Source organism: Sinohyriopsis cumingii, chromosome 4, assembly GCF_028554795.1.
Source record: "Sinohyriopsis cumingii isolate HCF-2022 chromosome 4, ASM2855479v2, whole genome shotgun sequence".
Lineage (NCBI taxonomy): Eukaryota > Metazoa > Mollusca > Bivalvia > Unionida > Unionidae > Sinohyriopsis > Sinohyriopsis cumingii.
The window spans coordinates 134754077-134775713 of record NC_142964.1 but is presented as its reverse complement, the minus strand read 5'-3'; the positions used below and the strand labels follow the sequence as shown (position 1 = coordinate 134775713).

Here is a 21637-nt window from a genome sequence, read left to right as displayed (position 1 = left end):
GGGAAGCTACTGGCGGTCATCTCACATATCCACATTGACCAAGCCTGATACTCAAACCCATGTGGACAGAGGTGAGATGACAGAAATCTGAAAAGGCAACAACTTTAGACCACTTGGCCACCAGAGTCCTCCATAGACATTTGAAAAATAAACATAGGTGATGTTTAAGTAAACTCCTCTATTGGAAGAAGTCTAGATATAAATGAATGACCCTTCAGTGGCGGTGTATATTAGGGCAGAAGTCTAGATATAAATGACTGCCCCTTCAGTGGCGGTGTATATTAGGGCAGAAGTCTAGATATAAATGACTGCCCCTTCAGTGGAGGTGTATAGTAGGGCAGAAGTCTAGATATAAATGACTGCCCCTTCAGTGGAGGTGTATAGTAGGGCAGGTTTTGCTGTATTGATATAGGACAGTTAGGAAACTTTGAACTGTAATTTAATGTTGTTTTAAAGTTAAGAACTTAAGATGGCTGTGCATACAGGTAAAAATAACTATCTACACTCCTGGATTAATTACAGACATACAGAATGTCCCCATGGTATAAAGATTTTTGTTTCTTATGATCTTCTTTTCACATAGCCTGCTATCTTGGCATAATCGCGGTCCCTTATTCTTAAATCATAATGAACATAAGACATGCTGAAGTATACCCCAGACCAACCCCACCCAAAAATATGAATAATACCTGGGATACATCTATGTAACAAAAAAGGGCAAGATAGAAAGAAATTAGCATCAACCATCTATCTGCATTTGTACAATAGGGTTAAAAATGCTAGTAAAAACATACACAATACAATCTCTTTGGGGCTTGTCTACTTCCAACAATGAGTTGAGTGTGCCTACTATCAGCTATCTATATAATGAGCAATCTAGAGTTCTCTGAGAGACAGCCAAGTTCAGCAGACTAAAGTTCTCAGAGGGACAGCCAAGTTCAGCTGTAAGCTGGTGTTTGTCTTTTGTTAGGGATAAAATGAATACCACAAAGTAAATATTATATGCAAAATCACAGTGACATACATTATATTCAGGGAAGGGCAGAATAATGTGATGATCATCAGCCAATTTTCATGCAGGTGATTCAGAATAATGTAATGATCATCAGCCAATTTTCACGCAGGTGATTCAGAATAATGTGATGATCATCAGCCAATTTTCATGCAGGTGATTCAGAATAATGTAATGATCATCAGCCAATTTTCACGCAGGTGATTCAGAATAATGTGATGATCATCAGCCAATTTTCGTGCAGGTGATTCAGAATAATGTGATGATCATCAGCCAATTTTCACGCAGGTGATTCAGAATAATGTGATGATCATCAGCCAATTTTCATGCAGGTGATTCAGAATAATGTGATGATCATCAGCCAATTCTCATGCATGTGATTCAGAATATTGTGATGATCATCAGCCAATTTTCATGCAGGTGATTCAGAATAATGCAAAAAATACAATGACTTGGTTTCATGAATATACCATGCCTACAGCTGGAGATCTGCCATAAAGACAAAACCTCCACATAGGGGATAGCCTTTAATAAGAAAATCATTTGTGTAATAAAAATAAAGTCATTGTAACCTACTTTCCTACAATGCAGTTAATTATGATACAAGAAGCACCCATGTTAATTATATGCAAACAGCTGGTGACTGTCAGGAGGGAAAAAAACTTTAAAACTTTTAAACATCAAAATCATTAGTGTATGAAAAGTAGTTCACTATGACGAACTTTCACCTGAGGTGGTTTAGAAAGATGTCAGAAACAGTCTGACCATGACATATATTTACTTGGGATGGTCCAGAATGATGTAACCAAGTTTCATCCGCAAACATACCAAGCCTATGGCTGGAGATCTGCCAGGAAAACAAAACTTCTATACCATAACCATTTGTATAAAAACTAGCAATCATACTTGGCCAAGATCTCATTGACAATAAGCTGTAACCCAAATCTGGATGAAAATGAATAATAATTAAGACAGGTATTGTGAGGAAATAAAATTGAGTGGGTCTGACAATCAGGGGCTATAACTCTTGAGTGGGTCTGACAGTCAGGGGGGTGATAAGGGGGCACTCACCAATTAATATGTACTTTAGAGAGAGTGATGTATGTAAGGTGAAGTAGTTCGCATTTAAAACATGCACAATGGAGAGAATGTTGGCATACCTATATGCTATAGTAATGCAATGTGGATGATATTTCTTTGGATATTGTACTTTTGGAAATTTTACATGATTTAAGCACACTGCTAACTAAAATGACTGCTCCCTTGTGTTAAAAAATCAGCCTGAATTAGTCTAAAGTACACTACACATAGCAGCTATTAAAACAGGGAAAATGAATTTTGCCAGACTAGACAATACCAGCTTCTGAAAGTGCAATGAATGAATTACCAAATATATAAAATGTAAAAAAAGTTATCGGCTCTTTTTTATACAATTTACCTCTTAAGTTCAGGAAGTAAAAATGACCAAGTAGAGCAAGCACTTTTTTGAAAGGTGCACATTTGAAGTAAGGCCAAGCTGTATACTCTATAACCCATAGTACACCCATCAATCATACACCAAAATAAAGGGAATTAAAGATTCTTTTAATTATACCTAAGATGTACAAGGTCTCTTTTAAATAGCCAGTATAACCAGTGAGGAAAGCTGGGGAAATTCTTTTTCTTTAAAATCCTAACCCTATGCAAAATACGCAACTGTAGAGCGCCACCTAAATGAACTCAGCTACTGTCTCATCAATATCAGCATATCAAATTTGGTTGAAATAATAATCATGGGATGTATTGTGCAGAAAAGAAAGTGGGTGGGTCTGAAAAGCAGGGGTTATAACTATTCTAAATAATAATATAGAAGAATGATAACTGAACTCAGGTTTCATCTATCTAAAAAAAACATACCAAATTTAGTTGAACTCCATTAATAATTAAGGGACTTATGCGGTAACAAAAGTGACTGGGTCTGACAGTCAGGGTCTATAACTCCAATTAACTGTCATACAGAATGATGGCAAATGAACATAGTCAAGGCTTCATCAGCATCAAAAATCATACCAAATCTGCTTGACATCTACTAATCAAATGATTCATTGTGAAGAAAAGAAATAGATGGCTCTAACAATTACAACCTTTAACTCAGTAAAATTATAAAATAAAAAGCAATAAACTAAGCTCAGAAAGGTCTCTTTGGCATGAAGCTGCACATCAAATGTTAATGAAATTCAATAATAACTAAGGGAGCTATTGTGTAGACAATTAGGATTGATACATCAGCTGATTGATGGTGTAAAATGCTGATAACTGAAGCTAGCCAATGCTTGATTGATATCAAGCTGCATACTAAATTTGGATGAAATATAATGAAGTAAGTTTTATGCAGGAATGAAAATGAGATAGCCAGTAAGATAGAAGAATGGATTGACAGGCCCAATTTAATGTCCTGCCCTTTCTCTGAAAAGTAGGGGATTAAAAATTGTATGTAAAGGTGACCTAACATTGCCAAGGGTGGTTCAGTATAATGTAAGAAATAACCCAAGTAAATATGACGATGTAGTTTGATAAGCTGGCAAAGGGGGCAGTTAAACAAAACTTTTATAATCTTAACCTGATTATAAATGATGACAATGATGCCATCAGCTCTGATTTATTTCTCACAGGCAGGCTAATAAAAACAAAATTCTAAACATCGCTCCATGGCACAGTTCTAATGCCATTATTGATTTAGCACTTCACAGTTTTATGACCCTAGTTTGAAAAGTAATTGAGAAATACAATAAATTGCAAATCTTGAACACCGTCAAACATGACTTACTGATCACAATCACCTACTCTTGAATGGGAAACTTCAAGTTGAAAGTCTTCACAACACTGCTTTGAACAGCATTAGAGATGCTTAACTGCCAAACTGACCATGGTCGAAGAAACATGAAATGAGCCATACCAGACATAAAGGAATACCAATACATGAATTTATTTTTAAATTAACAGATAATAGGCTTACTCTGGATAAGTGAATTTGGGATTTTCCCTTGGTCAAGTAACATAACACCAATGCAAGCAATATTTTCCTTCAACTTAATTTGGGAAATTGCATGATTCAGATGGAAAAATTAAGTGTCTGGCTGAAAGAAGTGGATTATTATTTTTTATTATTTATTTTTTATTAAAGAATTTATTAGTGGATGGAAAAACATTAATTCTATGCAAATGAATTAAGTTTTACTAGATTTGTACCCAATTTGTCCGAAAACAAACAATTCTAGGTAAAATTATGCCTCTGAAAAAGAAAATCCCATAAAAGCAAATCTTCATCAGTGAGAAGCTCCCATTACTTTGATATTAATGAGTAAGCATTTGGTTGATACTAATCAATAACCTGACTTAAAATTACAATTTGTCAAGCATGGCTGAGCAAGCTTAGGATATTGTTTTAGTGTATGCAAGTTTCCTGTAAGAAAAAAAAGAAACAAAATCACAAAGACATCAAATTTGGAGTCCTGTGTGTATGACCTAGTAAAAGCTTATATATGGTATTCAAAATCTAGGCCAGAGCAGATACGATAATCAAATCTCCAGCTACAGCATTTTGCTTCATGACTTTTTCTTTTCCTGGTTCATTCAATTGTTGACAATTCACAATGCTGTAAGATTTACAAAAGCTGGTAAAGACTATAATAATTCAGTTGATACAATGAAGTACTGTGCATAATGTTACATAATCAAAACTAAAAATGGGTTTTATCAATAAAATTTGAAATTCTGAAGTCAAGACATGACTTGACATAATACATGTAGCAGTTTTGGCTAGGTTTTATCCCTGTTCATTGCATAAAAGTATATAAAAAATTCTTTATTTCAAAGTTTACCCATGATTTTACAATAACCTACAATAAATAAAATAATGACCCAACTCTTTTAGGCACAAATATAGCTTGGCACTAATATAGCACAGCCCAGACTACTACAGCCTGGCACTAATATAAAACAAACTACTACATCCTGGCACTAATATAGCACAGACTGCTACAGCATGGCACTAATATAGCACAGATGGCTAGAGTCTGGCACTAATATACCACAGGCTGCTACAGCTTGGCACTAATATAGCACAGACTGCTACAGTCTGGCACTAATATAGCACAAACTGCTAAATCTATGCACTAATATAACACAGCCCAGACTACTACAGCTTGGCACTAATATAGGAAAGACTGCTACAGATTAGCACTAGTATAGGACAGACTAATGCACCTTGGCACTTGTGTAGTGCAAACTACTATAGCCTGGCACTAGTATAGCACAGACTACTACATCTTGGCACTAATACAGCTCAGACTACTACAGCTTGACACTAAAACAGCACAGACTGCTACAGTCTGGCACTAGTATAGCACAGACTACTACAGCTTAACACTAGTATAGTGCAGGCTATTACAGCTTGAATGACTGCATAACAGCCACTTTCCAGACATTCTTTATAATTGTTAGAACAAGACTATAATGAATGGCACACTGCCTGCCCCATGTCGTTTAGTTTATTGAAATATTTGAAGAAACCACATTTCTTCTTTCAGTCAACATGAACTTAACCTTTGCCCTTTTGACCCCCAAAAATTATTGTAAGCCATTCACAAAGTTTGGTCCAGGTCTGTGATGTAGAGCTAATGTTACTGTGCTGAAAAAAAATTATTTTTTCAGTCACAGTGACCATGACCTGTTGACCCTGCACTGATAGGGTTCTTCCTACCCTAAGTGCCAGCCATCCACAATGTTTTATACCTACAGACAGCGGAGAATGTAAGCTAATATACATTAAATAATTTTCTTCTTTTAGTCAGTGATGTTAACCTTTTTGCTGCAAGTGTAAGCTATTCACAACATTTTGGTAACTTGAGATGGTGGAGAATTCAAGTTAATGTTGACAAACCATTTTTCTTTCAACCACACTAAAATCAATAGAGTTCTTCCATACCACAAATGCAAGACTTTCACAAAGTGTGGTAACTATAGATTGTGGAAAACTCAAGATATTATATAAAAACCAAATCTGAAACATTACAAATTAAGCGTAAAGAAGTCTATATTAAGTGTAAAGAGGTCTGCATTAAGTGTAAAGAAGTCTACATTAAGTGTAAAGAAGTCTACATCAAGTATAAAGAAGTCTACATTAAGTATAAAGTCTACATTAAGTGTAAAGAAGTCTACATTAAGTGTACTGAAGTCTACATTAAGTGTAAAGAAGTCTATATTAAGTGTAAAGAGGTCTGCATTAAGTGTAAAGAAGTCTACATTAAGTGTAAAGAAGCCTACATCAAGTATAAAGAAGTCTACATTAAGTGTAAAGAAGTCTACATTAAGTGTACTGAAGTCTACATTAAGTGTAAAAGAACATTCAAAAGAAAACATTCTTTGTACATTAAGAAACCTACATTATGTGTAGAAAAGGTTCAAAAGAAAACATTCTTTGTACATTAAGAAATCTACATTATGTGTAGAGAAGGTTCAAAAGAAAGCATTCAGAGCTGGAGGAGGAGTCAATAACAAAGATGGGACTCTACCATAGAATGGTCACTTGAAAAAAATGGCCAAGTTAAAACCTGAAATTGTTTTAAGAAATGTATTTAGTGCCATCAGATTGCATTATCTCTGCAAGAACTGAGCAAAGTATAAAAGGCAATGTATGAAAGCTGTAGGTATGTTTACAACACAAAACTATGAACCCTACCATGGGAAGAACACTTGAAAAAATGGCCATGTTCAAAATAAGGTGTTGTTTTAAAAACTCAAGGCAAAGTTTCAAAAGCTTTGCATTCCAAATTTTGCAGGATTTGATTAAACAAAAAAGATACCCTAAAATGCAATAAACAGTTGGAAGGAAAGACAAATGCAATCCAATTTGACGATCTGCCAATTTTGTCAAAGGCATAACATGAGATTATCTTTGTCCTCTGTTCAACTTGTTGTTTTTCAAGTGAATTGCTGACTCAATTCAAGGGGAGTAACTGTATTTACTTGCTTATAAGTCAGGTCCAACAGCAAACTGCAGAGACCCAGATCCACTGAAATAATGCATTAATGTAATCACACATATGATCTCTGAGAAGGTGAAGCATGCTTCAAAAGCACGCATTTAAATTTAAGTGTTCCTTCATTTTCACTAGTCATTACCTTGAGAGAGGGAGTCATCATCTGTACAGACAGACAGGGAGGACATGACATCTTGCAATGAAATGAAGGGAAATGCCCTAGCCAATAGTGGAGCAGCAGATCTCCAGATAACTTGATACTGATTTACATCTGCCTGTGGTTTCTCACCACATGTGGAACCTCTTTTGGTGGTCTTAGACTCAGCATAAAGTTTTGGCAAAGTATCTTGCACAGTTTGCACTCCTATTTCATTGCTTGCCACAGCAGCTACAGTATTTAGATCTGTCTCCCCACCATCTCCGTCCTGAAATTGTCTCATTAATGGAGTTAGTGATACCAAGGGACTTGATGGTGCTTTTCCAACTAGCTTTTTTTGAGGATCTTTTGGTCTAGCACCCAAATGGGAATACTGATCCCTCTTATTTACATCTGGTTCACATCCCTCCTCCTCCTTTTTCGTTGACTTGATATCAACCTTTAAGCTGGTCCCCAATATCTGTTTCTCTTCCTCCTCTGCCTCAGTTTTAGGTTTCTAAAAAAATTAGATCAGATCTGTTATAATCAAAATATCATCTAATGATTACATTTAATTACTGGATACCTGTCTGATTTTAATTACTGGATACCTGTTTGATTTTAATTACTGGATACCTGCCATAACATGATGTGTCATACTAAATATGATTGTTTACTCCCAAACCCCACAACACAGTTTTGTTTTGTAAAACAATTTTCAGTAATCTTAGAAAACAATAAACAGACTTATGGTGAGAAAGAACTCTTTTATCACCACTACATATAACCATAGCATGCAGCCTGTATAAAATACCTTCAAACAATTTTAATTTGTTGGGTTCCAACTTTCATGCTTGTCATGGGTGTTCCAGACAACAAATTTGAAGTTGCAATGAAACATTAACCAAGCCAGCAATTACTCACCTCTTTTGTCCTATTCATGGAAAAGCATCACCTGTTTCTTTCTTTGTTTTAACACCACAGCTATATATAGTGCTGAGAATGTGAAATCATTTGAATTTGAATGCAAAACTTCATGAATATGAAAACTCATGCAAGACTGTAATGACTCTATGTGATGTAGAGCATAGTAATTAAAGCAGATTTACTCACTCTCTGTGTCCTGCTTCATTTCCCAAAACACATAATAATCCCACATGTGAACAAATGTTTGCATAACCAACTGCTAAACAAATAATAAGCTTTATCAAAGTCCATTTCAGTCATGTCTCTACAAAGTTCTACATTGTCATGCATGTTAATAAACCACTTTGTATGAACTGAGACCTGGTTTGAATGTACATCTCAACAATCCTCCAGTTAATTTAACTGATCAATCATCTGTGTTGAGTACCACTCTTCAAGTCATATTTTATGACAATACCTTCAGCACCAGTCATCACAATGCATGCATTAATAACACCACAATACACCCAAACTTTACCTATTTTACTTTTAAGGTTAAGATTTACAGCAACAAGGAGTTCCCATCTGGTGATTTTGGCAGGCTTGTCAGGTTTACAGTTCTTGACTTTGTTAAAAAGCCTGAATCCTAACTGTTTAGAACTTTATGCTTGATAGCGGGCATTAAGAATTCCTGAGAACCAAATTACTTAAGATTACAATTTTGGTAATAAATGTGTTAGCTCTAACATGTGTGGAAAAATTAGACGGCATTTTATTTCAGATCTCCACATATATGCCATATGTAGGCAATTAGTAACTTCATTACTGCAGAAGTGATTAAACCTGTTTGCTCATACACACGTCAAAATGAATGTTAGTATAATAGTAAACCTATGTATATGAATATGAGGTGGGGAGCTGGTAAATGATAAATCAACGAAATTAGTTAACCACGAATATGTATTTGTTTACACAAACCACAAAACTTGAAACCCACAGACATAAAGAGCCTTACATAAGTAAAAATACCTGCTTAAAGCTCATGTAAAATTATCTTAAGGCAATTTACACAATAGATTATCATAGATACAGTTCAAATGTAAGGTGGTCAGACATAAGCAACCACCATTTCACATATTTCTTGACTGGCTGCAAAGAGCTAGGGTGAAGCTGTGTTAAATCCTTTGAAGACTGCTGTTGTTGTTGTGGGGTTTAACGCCATTTTTCAGCACAAGATAGGCTATACATGGTGGCCAGTATAATTGGTGGAGGAAGAACCCTGGAAAATCCGGGGAAGAACCACCGACCCAAAAGAAGCTACTGGCAGGCTTTCTCACGTACCAACGTTAGCCGAGCCTGAGACTCGAACTCATGCAGACAGAGGTGAGACAGCAGTGATCCGTAATGGTGAGCGCTTTAGACCACTTGGCCACTCAGGGATTCGACCCTTTGAAGACTGCAGTGAGAGGCTAATCTGCATAATAGGCAAAGTGGAACAACCCATTTCATTTGAAGTTTAGACCTACCTAACATATCTTTCATGTTAAAAGTGAAGATAGACGTGTAATACTGACTTTGAAGATGTGGCATTAGGATGTGGTTTGCTATCTGCAGAAGAAACTGACTTAAAATTGCTAAATTTGAACAAACCTTTTAAGTCTGTGACACATGAAATAGAGTTACATTTGACCTACTTTTGACTGGTTTTACACTCACTAAGAGGCATCCACACCTAACACTGTGGAACCCTGCAGGAAATAGTGCATATAAAACTGACTCAACTGAAAAATAAAACCTGAGAGGGCCTTGAGCTAATCCAGATATTTAAATTAAATATAATGGAATCTGTCAGATCTGGCTTCTGAGTAGTCCAGATATTTTAAAAAGAGAAGAACCTATCAGATCTGGCCTCTTGGTAATGCAGTTATTTTAACACAGTTGAACCAAGCAGATATGGCATTTTGGTAATAAATCCAGATACTGTAGTAGTTATTTTCACAGCTCTCAATTTTCATGGTCTTGTAAAGAGTCATTTTCAGGGGTATTGAAAAGTATGGTTGTATCTGTCAATTAAGTCTGCATATTTGTAGGCATTTAATTTGTGGATTAACCTCACCAGATACCCAGCGTAAAGAATACAGAAGAAAACAACATTGACAACATGCAGAAGTTGCTTCAATGGTTAAAACAATACAACCACCTGTATGAACACAAACCAATCACTTGTCAAGATCGATCATTTCAGACAACCAAGGCATTAACACACTGACTTAGAAATGGTAAAACTGAACTTAGATCCTTGTTAGTTTGGATAATTTCATCATTCCACATGTGAACTGAACAGTACATAATAGCTGCACCTTGCTCATTGCAATTAGCAAGCAGTGTCACCCTTAGATGTATCCTGAGTTAATCAAAGTGCAAATCTGCTAACTAAACTGAAAAATAATTGAATTACTCATTTGTCTGAACCTGCCTCATGAATGAGCCAAATTCAAACACTGGTCTTTACAAAAAAATAAAGATCACAAAGAAGAATTAAAATCATAATTCCACAACTGGTAGGCAAAACAGGCCATGCGGACCACCAGGAAAAATGAAGATGTTGTAGATGAAGGTCAGTGTACTCTATTGGTGGACCTTACAGCTTCATCAATCAAGCCGATTCATGCTGAATTGATAACTGCCATTTATGTGAAAATGTGTCATAGACTGGAACTAATTATTCATGGTTTTAGGAAAAATGGATTTGGGGGTTGGATTTGTTCTATGCAAGTCACATAACATGGAATGCAACTTTTAATCCTACAAATATATATGTAATTTTTTTAATCAGAATTAAGCATACATCAATAATCTCCAATTACAGTGAATTTCTAATTCCAAAATAATACTGTATTTTCTTTTAAATCTAACTCAACATGACATTTGTTTCTAAGAACTGATCTAAAATTTATCAATACTGTTTTCAAAACATGGCATCCAAAATATAAATAAAGCAGAGTCTCTTCAGCTTCATTACAAAAAAAAAGTGATGATTCAGGGATTTTCATTTTAAACAAACTACTATTGGTAAAGAGAATCCTGTGGAGAACTTTGATTTGAAGTCTTGTTTCCTCAGTAGTACAGAAGGGAAGGTAAAATATTGATTCCTAATCTTTGTGCATGTAATTCTGATTTAAAATAGTTTTGTGTAGTTTACATTTGAACTGGAACCATTCAGACCTAATCTATAAAATGATTTTAAAATTTTGTCCTGCTTCCTGAGGTGATTTATTTTTTTTGTGTTGTGGTGATTCTAATAACAGTGTTTTATCAAGTTCCTGGTATTGTATCCAAATCTCCCTCAAATTCTACAAAATACTGAAACGGAATAATTCTGAATAAACTATTTGTATGCAAGGAGCATGTGATCTTTGTTAATTGCTTCATTAATAACAAATATAGACTTTATAGAATATAGTCTTTATAGAATATAAACTTTATAGAATATAGACTTTATAGAATAAATATAGACTTTATAGAATATAAACTTTATAGAATATAGAGTTTATAGAATATAGAGTTTATAGAATATAAACTTTATAGAATATAGACTTTATAGAATATAAACTTTATAGAACATAGACTTTATAGAATATAGACTTTATAGAATATAAACTTTATAGAATATAGACTGTATAGAATATAGACTTTATAGAATACAGACCTTATAGAATATAAACATTATAGAATACAGACTTTATAGAATATAGAATTAATAGAATATGGAATTTATAGAATAAACTTTATAGAATATAGACTTTATAGAATAAATATAGACTTTATAGAATACAGACCTTATAGAATATAGATCTTACAGAATATAGACTTTATAGAATATTAACGTTATAGAATACTGACTGTATAGAATATAGACTTTATAGAATAAATATAGACTTTATAGAATACAGACCTTATAGAATATAAACTTTATAGAATATAGACCTTATAGAATATAGACTTTATAGAATATAGACTTTATAGAATACATGTATAGACTTTATAGAATAAAGACCTTATAGAATACATGTATAGACTTTATAGAATAAAGACCTTATAGAATATAAACTTCTCACATCATTTCTTCAGAAAGAATGTATGACATTTATCTTGATATATTTATTACACCAGAGTGGTATTGACAATATCTGTTGTGCTTGGATGTTCATCCAACTCCGAACATGCCAAAAGATACATATTTCTAAAAGTTGTTAAGCTTCTGTCAAGCTAGATGGAGTCTTTTTCTATAAGAAAAATACCTTCCCCCCTCAAAACTCTTCAAGGTTATCTATACAAGTTTTCATACTCTTCAAGTATATCTATAAAACATTTCCACGGTGAATGGCTGAGTGGATCAATTCAATTTTTTATTCTCATGATCTTAAGTGCATGACAAGACTGGATTTGTTTGACAAAAAAAATCAGGATTATTTTTACCTGACAAACATTTAGTTTTCTCAACAGATGGGACTGACATGATGCTGAATCAGTGATTTTGTATAAAAATCCCTGCTGCAATTACTCTTTATACCTAGTGGTTCATTAGTAATTGTGCAACAAAGTTCTAGCATTTTACAGTTTTGTTGTTCATCTGGAACAAAAATGCATGGATTAAATGAGATGTGTTTTCAGTAGGATTTAAATATTACAAAAACAGAAGCAACTGAACAAAGGATCAATTTGAAAAAGTACTGAATCTGATTTTCTTATACTGGTATGATCTATTTGTCTTTCTTTCTTTACCACTATTATTAATGTTCAATACCCATTTCTTTTTTCTTGTTTCTCTCTGTCTATACTTATATCTCAACATATTGATTTTAAGGAGATTGGAAACTACAGCTACTGGGTAACATATAGCTATGCATGCATTGAAACAATAAAAAATGCTTTATAATTGTTTTTAAACAGTTAAAATAAATCAAACACATGTAAAATTTTATACTTTATTACCAGATTACAGTAATGACACTGATTTATCAAATCACTTTGTTGATTTCTATGAATGAAACTCAGTGAGAAAATGGAGGAGGGGGCTTTCATTTGGGTATTTAAATTTGTGATTCAGGGTAACAACAAAATTAACAAAATCACTGAAACAATATTACCTGAATGAATGGAACCTATCAGAACTGACCTCTGGGTAATCCAAATATATTAAAAAAAGTAGAACCTATCAGATCTGGCCTCTGGATAATCCATATATTTAATTTAGCAATTCCTGTCTTAACCCTTTACCTCATAGAGCAAAGTTACCAAGTGCAGCATGCTATAAATAGAACACCTGTTACCTATTCGACTCCATATGCATAGGCCTGCCTGTTAACTGTTAAGCAATGTAGTGATGTTACATTTAACAGCAATTTTAACCATTTTACATTTTTGTTACACATCCATTATGTGTGGAAAAATTTAAGAGTAAAGTCTGATTGTTATAGCTGTGTAATTATTTTTCGTGTTAGAATTTTTTATGTGCTTTAAAATTTTGAGAGAACTCATTCCCCTTTAGTTAGTGAGGCTGCATGACCAACCGTAGCTGCCATTTCTCATACTCGAAATTTACAAGTTTTTTGTCTGCGTCTACATCACTAAGTCATCTGAATTTGATAATTTACAAAAACTAATTGCTGACTACATCAATATCAGAGCCTTTACCTAAGTTATTGAATCTTTCATAGTTGTGATTTTAATCGTGAAAACTTCATAAGTACTGAATGAAATCCGCAACCTACATTTTGGAGACTGGAGATTACAACCCAGTTACTTTAAATAGCAGATATTGACCAAAGCATAAAAGTGACCACATGATCTGACATAATTGTCATTCGCATAAATAAATGTAGTTTCTAATAGGGGGTTTTCCCTGAAGGTGGCGCTATAAAAACTGGCTGAAAATGGCTGATGTTTACAGCAGGTGTCAAAAGATGCTTCCATACGAATCAAGCAGAGGTGTCAAAAGGTGCTTCTATGTGAATGGAGTGGAGGCATCCAAGGACACTTGCATGAGGTAAAGGGTTAAGAATTATAACTGCATATTCTTGATTACAGGATCACTGATAAATCCAGTCTAAAATGTTGGTACATATCAAGGCCAGTTTACCCAAGGAGCACTTCACTGCATATAATGTATATCTTACCAAGAGAAGACTGAGTTCCAGTCCATGACTATTCCTGAATATAATGTATATCTTACCAAGAGAAGACTGAGTTCCAGTCCATGACTATACCTGAATATAATGTATATCTTAGCAAGAGAAGACTGAGTTCCAGTCCATGACTATTCCTGAATATAATGTTTATCTTACCAAGAGAAGACGGAGTTCCAGTCCATGACTATTCCTGAAAGAAAGGTCCATGCAGTCCTGGCTCTGCCTGGAATCTTGCTGGCTGGTTACATCGGCAGGTTCATCCTTCAGTTCAGCCACAGAACTGCTATCTGGTATGGGCAAATCCGCAGGTTTCTGTGAATCTTCACTAAAATACAAAGTAAGTAACAGATACTATAAGGGGTGTATGGGAGTGATCATTTCAACTAATGCAACAATTTTTTTTTACATTTCACATCCTGAGTTGATGATAAAACTTGGCAGTATCTGCAATTACAAAATTTTTGGTGTCACTGGTGGCTAGGGACCCAACCTAATATTCTCAAAACATACCAATCACAAAACTCCAATTAAAATCCATAAGCTGTGACTTTCTGTAACCTGAATCAGAATGAAGTTAAAATCACAGCACTTTGAGGATCTTGTAAACTTTCATCCTTTAACTAGGATTCTAAACTTAATCACAAAGGCTTACTTCAAGTATCAAATCTGCTTCTGGGTTTTGAGCCCAAAGGGTCATTCTTGCTGAGGAAGTTTTGAAGTTTTGAAAATGTGGTACCAGAATGGGGAAGGGAGGGTTATTATGTTTGTTATATACCAGCTCTTGGTCAAAACTGCACTAAACTGCACAATGACAGTCTACCCCACAAGTCCAACCTAGAACATGTTACCAAAGGAAATTACATCCTCAGGTCCACTGTATGCCTTGTCATTGAAATATACAGTACTGTTTACAATACAAGGCGTTGTTCTTGAAATAAAGATTTTTCATGTATGAAAACAGTGGCATTAAACCAAGTTTGCATAACACTAACAATTCAAACCAAAATTAGAATTCTCAATCAAAGTTATTTATATTGTTTATAAATCAGTTCTAATGTATACAGACCATGGATATCACTATTAAATGCATACCACCACCACCATTTATGTTTGCATTAATAATAGTAGTAGAAGTAGTACTAGGTCCATGTGTGCTGGAGGTCTTTGCCTGGCTCACATCAGTCTAAATGTCAAACACAAGAGCACTTACTTAAGAAATTTGCAACAGTGGGATGCTCTCTGAACAAATTTCTTCCAATTTTCCTCCATTTTTTTAAATACTGCATATGTTACAAATATAACTGTGCTAAAGTTTCTCTGTTTATGTTCTCCCACTATATGCAACAGGATATTTTGATTTGATCTTGTCCATCTATGTGTTCAGATGTCCATTTATGTGTCCAGATGTCCATCTATGTGTCCAGATGTCCATCCCAAAAAGCTTATATTCACTTGTGCAAAAAGCACTTGACAGAGAAAAATGGTATCTTGCGGGTAAATATGTGCTATAGGTGAATAGATTTTTAGACCACAACAGCAATTTAGCAATTTTGTTTTTTTTTCTTCACATTTTTTACAATTTAATTTTTTTTTTTAATTAGACACTTTTAACTAAAACATTGTTCATACAATTAAGCAAAGATCAAAGAGATGAAATATTTATACAGCAATGACCAGATTAGATTTTTTTTAACCATTACTGAAATTATTCAATTTAATTCTTCACATTTTTTAACTTTTCATTCTTGGATATTTTGGTCAGTAGTAGTAACATATATATTTTACAAACACAAATATAATTTGAATCTTCAGCTATATTTATTACATATTTGCTTCATTGTCTTAAGGCATTTACAACAGAATTAAAAGTAGCCATATTCACCTGTGGCTTGGTTCATTTCTACAAACATTAAAGGGGCCCAGAGCAGCCAAGTGGTCTGAAGCGCTCTCCATTACAGATCACTGCCATCTCACCTCTGTCTGCATGGATTTGAGTCTCAGCTTCAGCTAATGTGAGTATGTGAGAAAGCTAACCAGTAGCTTCTCATGGGTCGGTGGTTCTTTCCGGGTTTTTCCCGGGTTCTTCCTCCACCATTAATACTGGCCGCCATGTATAGCCTATCAACAAACATTAAAAGCCTTCTCACCATAATGATCTCTGCTAAATATGGTTTAAAGTGCTCCAATGTTTTATTTCTATAAGTTTAAAATAGCAATTGTGGGTGGATGATGGACAATGCAATGGATAGGCTCACTTGTTCTTCTGACCAATAATAATAATAATAATAATAATAATAATAATGCTTTTCATAACATTAGTTTTCTTGTAGTATATGGGATGAAATTTCTATATGATGGCAGTTCTAGATATCCCACTCAAGTTGTAACACAACCTGACTTGTACTAAATCTTCACTACCATTCTTTAAGCAAAGATTCCCAAACTATGAGCTACCATAAGTAACACTGTCTTGGTGCATCTGTACTCACAACTGATTAACTTGATTTCATTCCAAATGTGCAAAAATTAGGGAAATACATAAAATCATGTGCTCAAATTGCTAAGCAGGCTTTGACGGGATGAATTCTAATGATGAAATCATAGTATCATGTGTTTGAGTTACTCTGCAGGCTTTGATGAAATGAATTCTAACGATGATCTCATAGTAGACTACATAAATGTACAGTAAAAACAAAACAAAGTATAAATTCCACTGATTATAAACCATGAAATACTACCCCTATTTACCATTTCACTGGCTGTTTACTTACATTTTGTTGTTACACTGGAAAACTATGTTCTATACACCAGTCTATCATATTGGTGTTATAGTGGAATGATATTAGACTTCACATTCCAAACGTTGAATATTCATGTTTCTTATGCTGATATTTAAATTTTCAAATTCTGTGGTAATGTCAATGCTAAAAAAACTAAATATCCTCATGAAAAAGGTTAAACATTGAAACCGTATAGGCAAGTTCTAACATTTAGACACACTCATTCCATATAGGCAAGTTCTAATATTTAGACATACTCATTCCATACAGGCAAGTTCTAACATTTAGACATACTCGTTCCGTACAGGCAAGTTCTAACATTTAGACATACTCATTCCATACAGGCAAGTTCTAACATTTAGACATACTCATTCCATACAGGCAAGTTCTAACATTTAGACATACTCATTCCATATAGGCAAGTTCTAACATTTAGACATACTCATTCCATATAGGCAAGTTCTAACATTTAGACATACTCATTCCATATAGGCAAGTTCTAACATTTAGACATACTCATTCCATACAGGCAAGTTCTAACATTTAGACATACTCATTCCATACAGGCAAGTTCTAATATTTAGACATACTCATTCCATACAGGCAAGTTCTAACATTTAGACATACTCATTCCATATAGGCAAGTTCTAACATTTAGACATACTCATTCCATATAGGCAAGTTCTAACATTTAGACATACTCATTCCATACAGGCAAGTTCTAACATTTAGACATACTCATTCCATACAGGCAAGTTCTAATATTTAGACATACTCATTCCATACAGGCAAGTTCTAACATTTAGACATACTCATTCCATATAGGCAAGTTCTAACATTTAGACATACTCATTCCATACAGGCAAGTTCTAACATTTAGACATACTCATTCCATACAGGCAAGTTCTAACATTTAGACATACTCATTCCATACAGGCAAGTTCTAACATTTAGACATACTCATTCCATACAGGCAAGTTCTAACATTTAGACATACTCATTCCGTACAGGCAAGTTCTAACATTTAGACATACTCATTATGTTCATTGTCAAATAAGTCTCCTGTGGCTGTGTTACTGTTGTCCGCTTCATTCTTTGTTTTCTCATCTGTCTGCATAAACTTGATAACAGTTGATTTCTCCCCAAGTTGGAGATTTTCTACATGGTAGATGTTCAAGACCTGTAACAAAAAATGTAATAAAATCATTCACTGTTTCACGTAACAAAGTGTCAAACAAAAAAAGTTATCTTTGCTCCCAAATTCTGTTATGGTCATACTTAATTCCAGTAAATCTCATGAAAACAAAAATAAAATAATAAAGACAGAGAGACCCTTCTTGGCACCATGAAGTATGCTTCATAAAGTCATATTTCATACCGGTTCATGCATAATGTTCTGAAAAACTATTACAGTGAAACCACACAACACAATGGTTGGGGTCCACAAACTTTCATAGTACTATGTACCATATCATGCTATATCCAACCAAAAATCATTTTCAATGTTGAGAAAAATTCAACATTTTCAGGGATGTTTGAACAACAGACCATCCTGTCTCAAAGATAACACTAATGAATCCAGGCTGGCTCAGGCAGGTACTGAACCAGGACCCTCAAATTAGGATGACTCAGGCAGGTACTGAACCAGGACCCTCAAATTAGGAGCCTGACACTCATTTGAAATCATTACCCTGCTCACCCTAAAAAAAATTATGTATTTAATTTTGTTCTCCAAATTTCCAATCATTTTCTATAGGCCTATATAAGTCAGCAACTTGTTCTCATTTTAACGTCATTTACTTTGGGTAGCATGCACTGACACCTCTTGGAATCACAAAACACCCTCTTGCAGAGTACCCCCACACAATGCTTGGAAAATAGTATGCACTGGTCAAAGGAATTTGATACAGGAATGATTTCTAATTATTTCATGTACAAGACTTAAAAGAGAGATTGATGACCAAAAATGTGAACCGATATATCTTTTAAAAGGTTAAACTGTATAATGCAGTTTTAAAAATATAACCTTTTGTTTACTTGCCAGTTAATAACAGAATATGCTATTCTGGATGTACACATTTCCACAGATATAATAAACCTATGTAAAACATCACGTACAAATGTCACAATTGTGGGCTACCAATAAAAGCTATTTTTCTACAAATATAAAACATTTTTGTAGCTGAATGCTTCCAGAGACATTAGGTTTTTTATATATTATTTTTGTATCATTTTCACTGGACAATCTCTCTTTCTCTCTCACAACTACCATAACCCAAATCAAAATGAAAGCACTATTTACTAGTTCTAGCCAATAACTGCCACAGTGACTGTAATATTTTGAGTACCATTGATGATGTGATTGCATCAGCTTTTCCTCTTGATTTCTGAGACAGTGGTGAGCTGGATGTGTCACTTGTTTTTGACTGGCCATCAGATGTCAAGTTCATCCCATCAAAGAAAGATGTGTCACTTGTTTTTGATTGGTCCTCAGTGGAAGGGTTTACAGTCAGAGCATCAAAGTCTGGAAGACCAGCTATGATAAAAATATCAAGTCATTTAAATTTTGATTCAACAATAAGATGACTGCAAAAGGATCTAATTGAAAAGAATTTAACAGATACATAAGATGCAAAAACATAAGTTCTCCATAATAAAATTTATCAACAATAAAAATACATCATTTTAAGCAAAATTCTAATACAGAAATAGCAGACAACTGCATCATACTTCTGGAGCTCATGAGACCAGAGATAACTAGCATCCTCCATCATAATGAACTGCCATTCTTTTTTCTCACCATGCCCATTAGTCTGGTTCCTTGTTTCATGCTATGCACTCTGCTACATCACTAACTACTCATAATTTTATTAGTTACCAGTCGATGATATTGGCTTGCCAATTTAGTCAAAGTAACATTGAAGCTCGCAAAATAATTTCAATTCAATAGCCATGAGGACAGTTAACATTATTTTTCCCCAAACCATATGCTGCCCTTAAGTCTCTTTTCATCAATTTATTCAAATAACTAATCATAAAACGTTACTCTGATTCCAAACAGCTTTATTAATTTTATAAAAGGCTTTATATCAGGATGACCACACAAATTTTGCAAAAACAATCCTTTTATTTATCTACAGTTAAGAAATAAATGGTTTACAAAATGCATTTAACGAAAATCACTTTGTAAATCTGTAGAAGCACCCCCCCCTCCAAAAAAAATGTAACTACTAGCATCTTGAATTTTCATGATACTTTTATGTGATTCAATCTTTTAAGCTAGATTATTCACAAAAACCTGAGACATTTCGAAAGGGAATATATGCAGCAAACTTTAAATTGGAAAAAAAATCAAAGTAAATTTCAATGATGAAAGACATATCCATCTGCATTTCCAGATCAAAAAAAAATCATTTAATGCAGAAAAATACACACTCTTGGCCACACCAATATAAAATAATTTATATCCACATAAATCTGTTTTTCACATGTAAAATATGTTGCCTCATGGTACCAAGGTACCTCCCACCCTCCATCCATTCAGGTAACTTTTTGGAAGCATAAGGTTATTATTTACTTTCATTATGTGAGGCTCCAGTGGGATTTTCTCCCTCAAGAGGCATTGTGTCTTCATTAACGGGATCCATGGTACCATTCGCCATTATGGAATCCTGACTATCAAGCAAGGACATATTTGGTATGTTGCCATAAGGTGAGGGTCCCTGAAATGCTGGCTCCACCAGATTGGTGCTTCCTTCCTGGAAGGGATGGTCAACAGATTTCGTGGAATTGTTGTGATCCCCATTATTACAGTTTTCTGCTCCCTGGTAAGTTGTACTCCTCTGATGTTCCTGTGAAGCACCAGTCAGTATCACTGGTAAATGAAATGATAAATTGATCTTCATCAACAAACTGGGAAAACTGGAGCTGAGATCACAGCATCCATGGGAGTTTGATGTTTCTTGCATAATACCTTTTTAAAGATAGGTAAAAGATGAAATAAATGTATCTGTACATAAAAATATTGATAACACAATTTGTATAGAATAATACAGATACATTTTCTTCTTAACTCTTCATTGTTATTTATGCATGAAAATTCAAACTCCTGTGAAACATCAGTGTTACATGCATTTTTTCAGCAGAAACAGGAACCTAATACCATCAATGTTTTAGCACTAGAAACAGGGACCTAATACCATCAATGTTTAGCACTAGAAACAGGAACCTAATACCATCAACTAGGAACATAAACATATACCATCACTGTTTAGCACTAGAAACTGGAACCTCACCATACCTAATACCATCAATGTTTAGCACCAGAAACAGAAACTGAATGCCATCAATGTTTAGCATTGAAACAGGAACCTAATACCACCAATGTTTAGCACTAGAAACAGAAACCTAATACCATCAATGTTTAGCACTAGAAACAGGAACCTAATAGTGTACCATCAATGTTTAGCACTAGAAACAGGAACTAATGCCATCAATGTTTAGCACTAGAAACAGCAACCTAATACAGTGTACCATCATTGTTTAGCACTAAAAACAGGAACCTAATACCATCAATGCTTAGCACTAGAAAC

The 21637-nt window shown here is 34.4% G+C and overlaps 1 protein-coding gene and 1 long non-coding RNA gene across 2 annotated transcripts in view; one reads left to right on the top strand and one right to left on the bottom strand.

The window, feature by feature from the left end:
* LOC149802130 (uncharacterized) overlaps window positions 1-21637 on the bottom strand; it is a 42713-nt gene that overhangs the window by 13219 nt on the left and 7857 nt on the right. Inside the window, exons 3-7 of the mRNA XM_089956533.1 lie at window positions 20623-20919; window positions 19394-19581; window positions 18080-18225; window positions 14422-14590; window positions 7175-7685 (exon numbers count right to left, since the gene is read on the bottom strand). Of these exons, the coding sequence (XP_089812659.1) occupies window positions 7175-7685; window positions 14422-14590; window positions 18080-18225; window positions 19394-19581; window positions 20623-20919 (1311 nt within the window). The remainder of the gene's footprint in view (window positions 1-7174; window positions 7686-14421; window positions 14591-18079; window positions 18226-19393; window positions 19582-20622; window positions 20920-21637) is intronic.
* The window catches only part of LOC149802128 (uncharacterized), a 145578-nt gene continuing 138410 nt past the window's right edge, over window positions 14470-21637 (top strand). The window contains exon 1 of the long non-coding RNA XR_016420785.1: window positions 14470-14602. This is a non-coding gene — a long non-coding RNA (uncharacterized LOC149802128). The remainder of the gene's footprint in view (window positions 14603-21637) is intronic.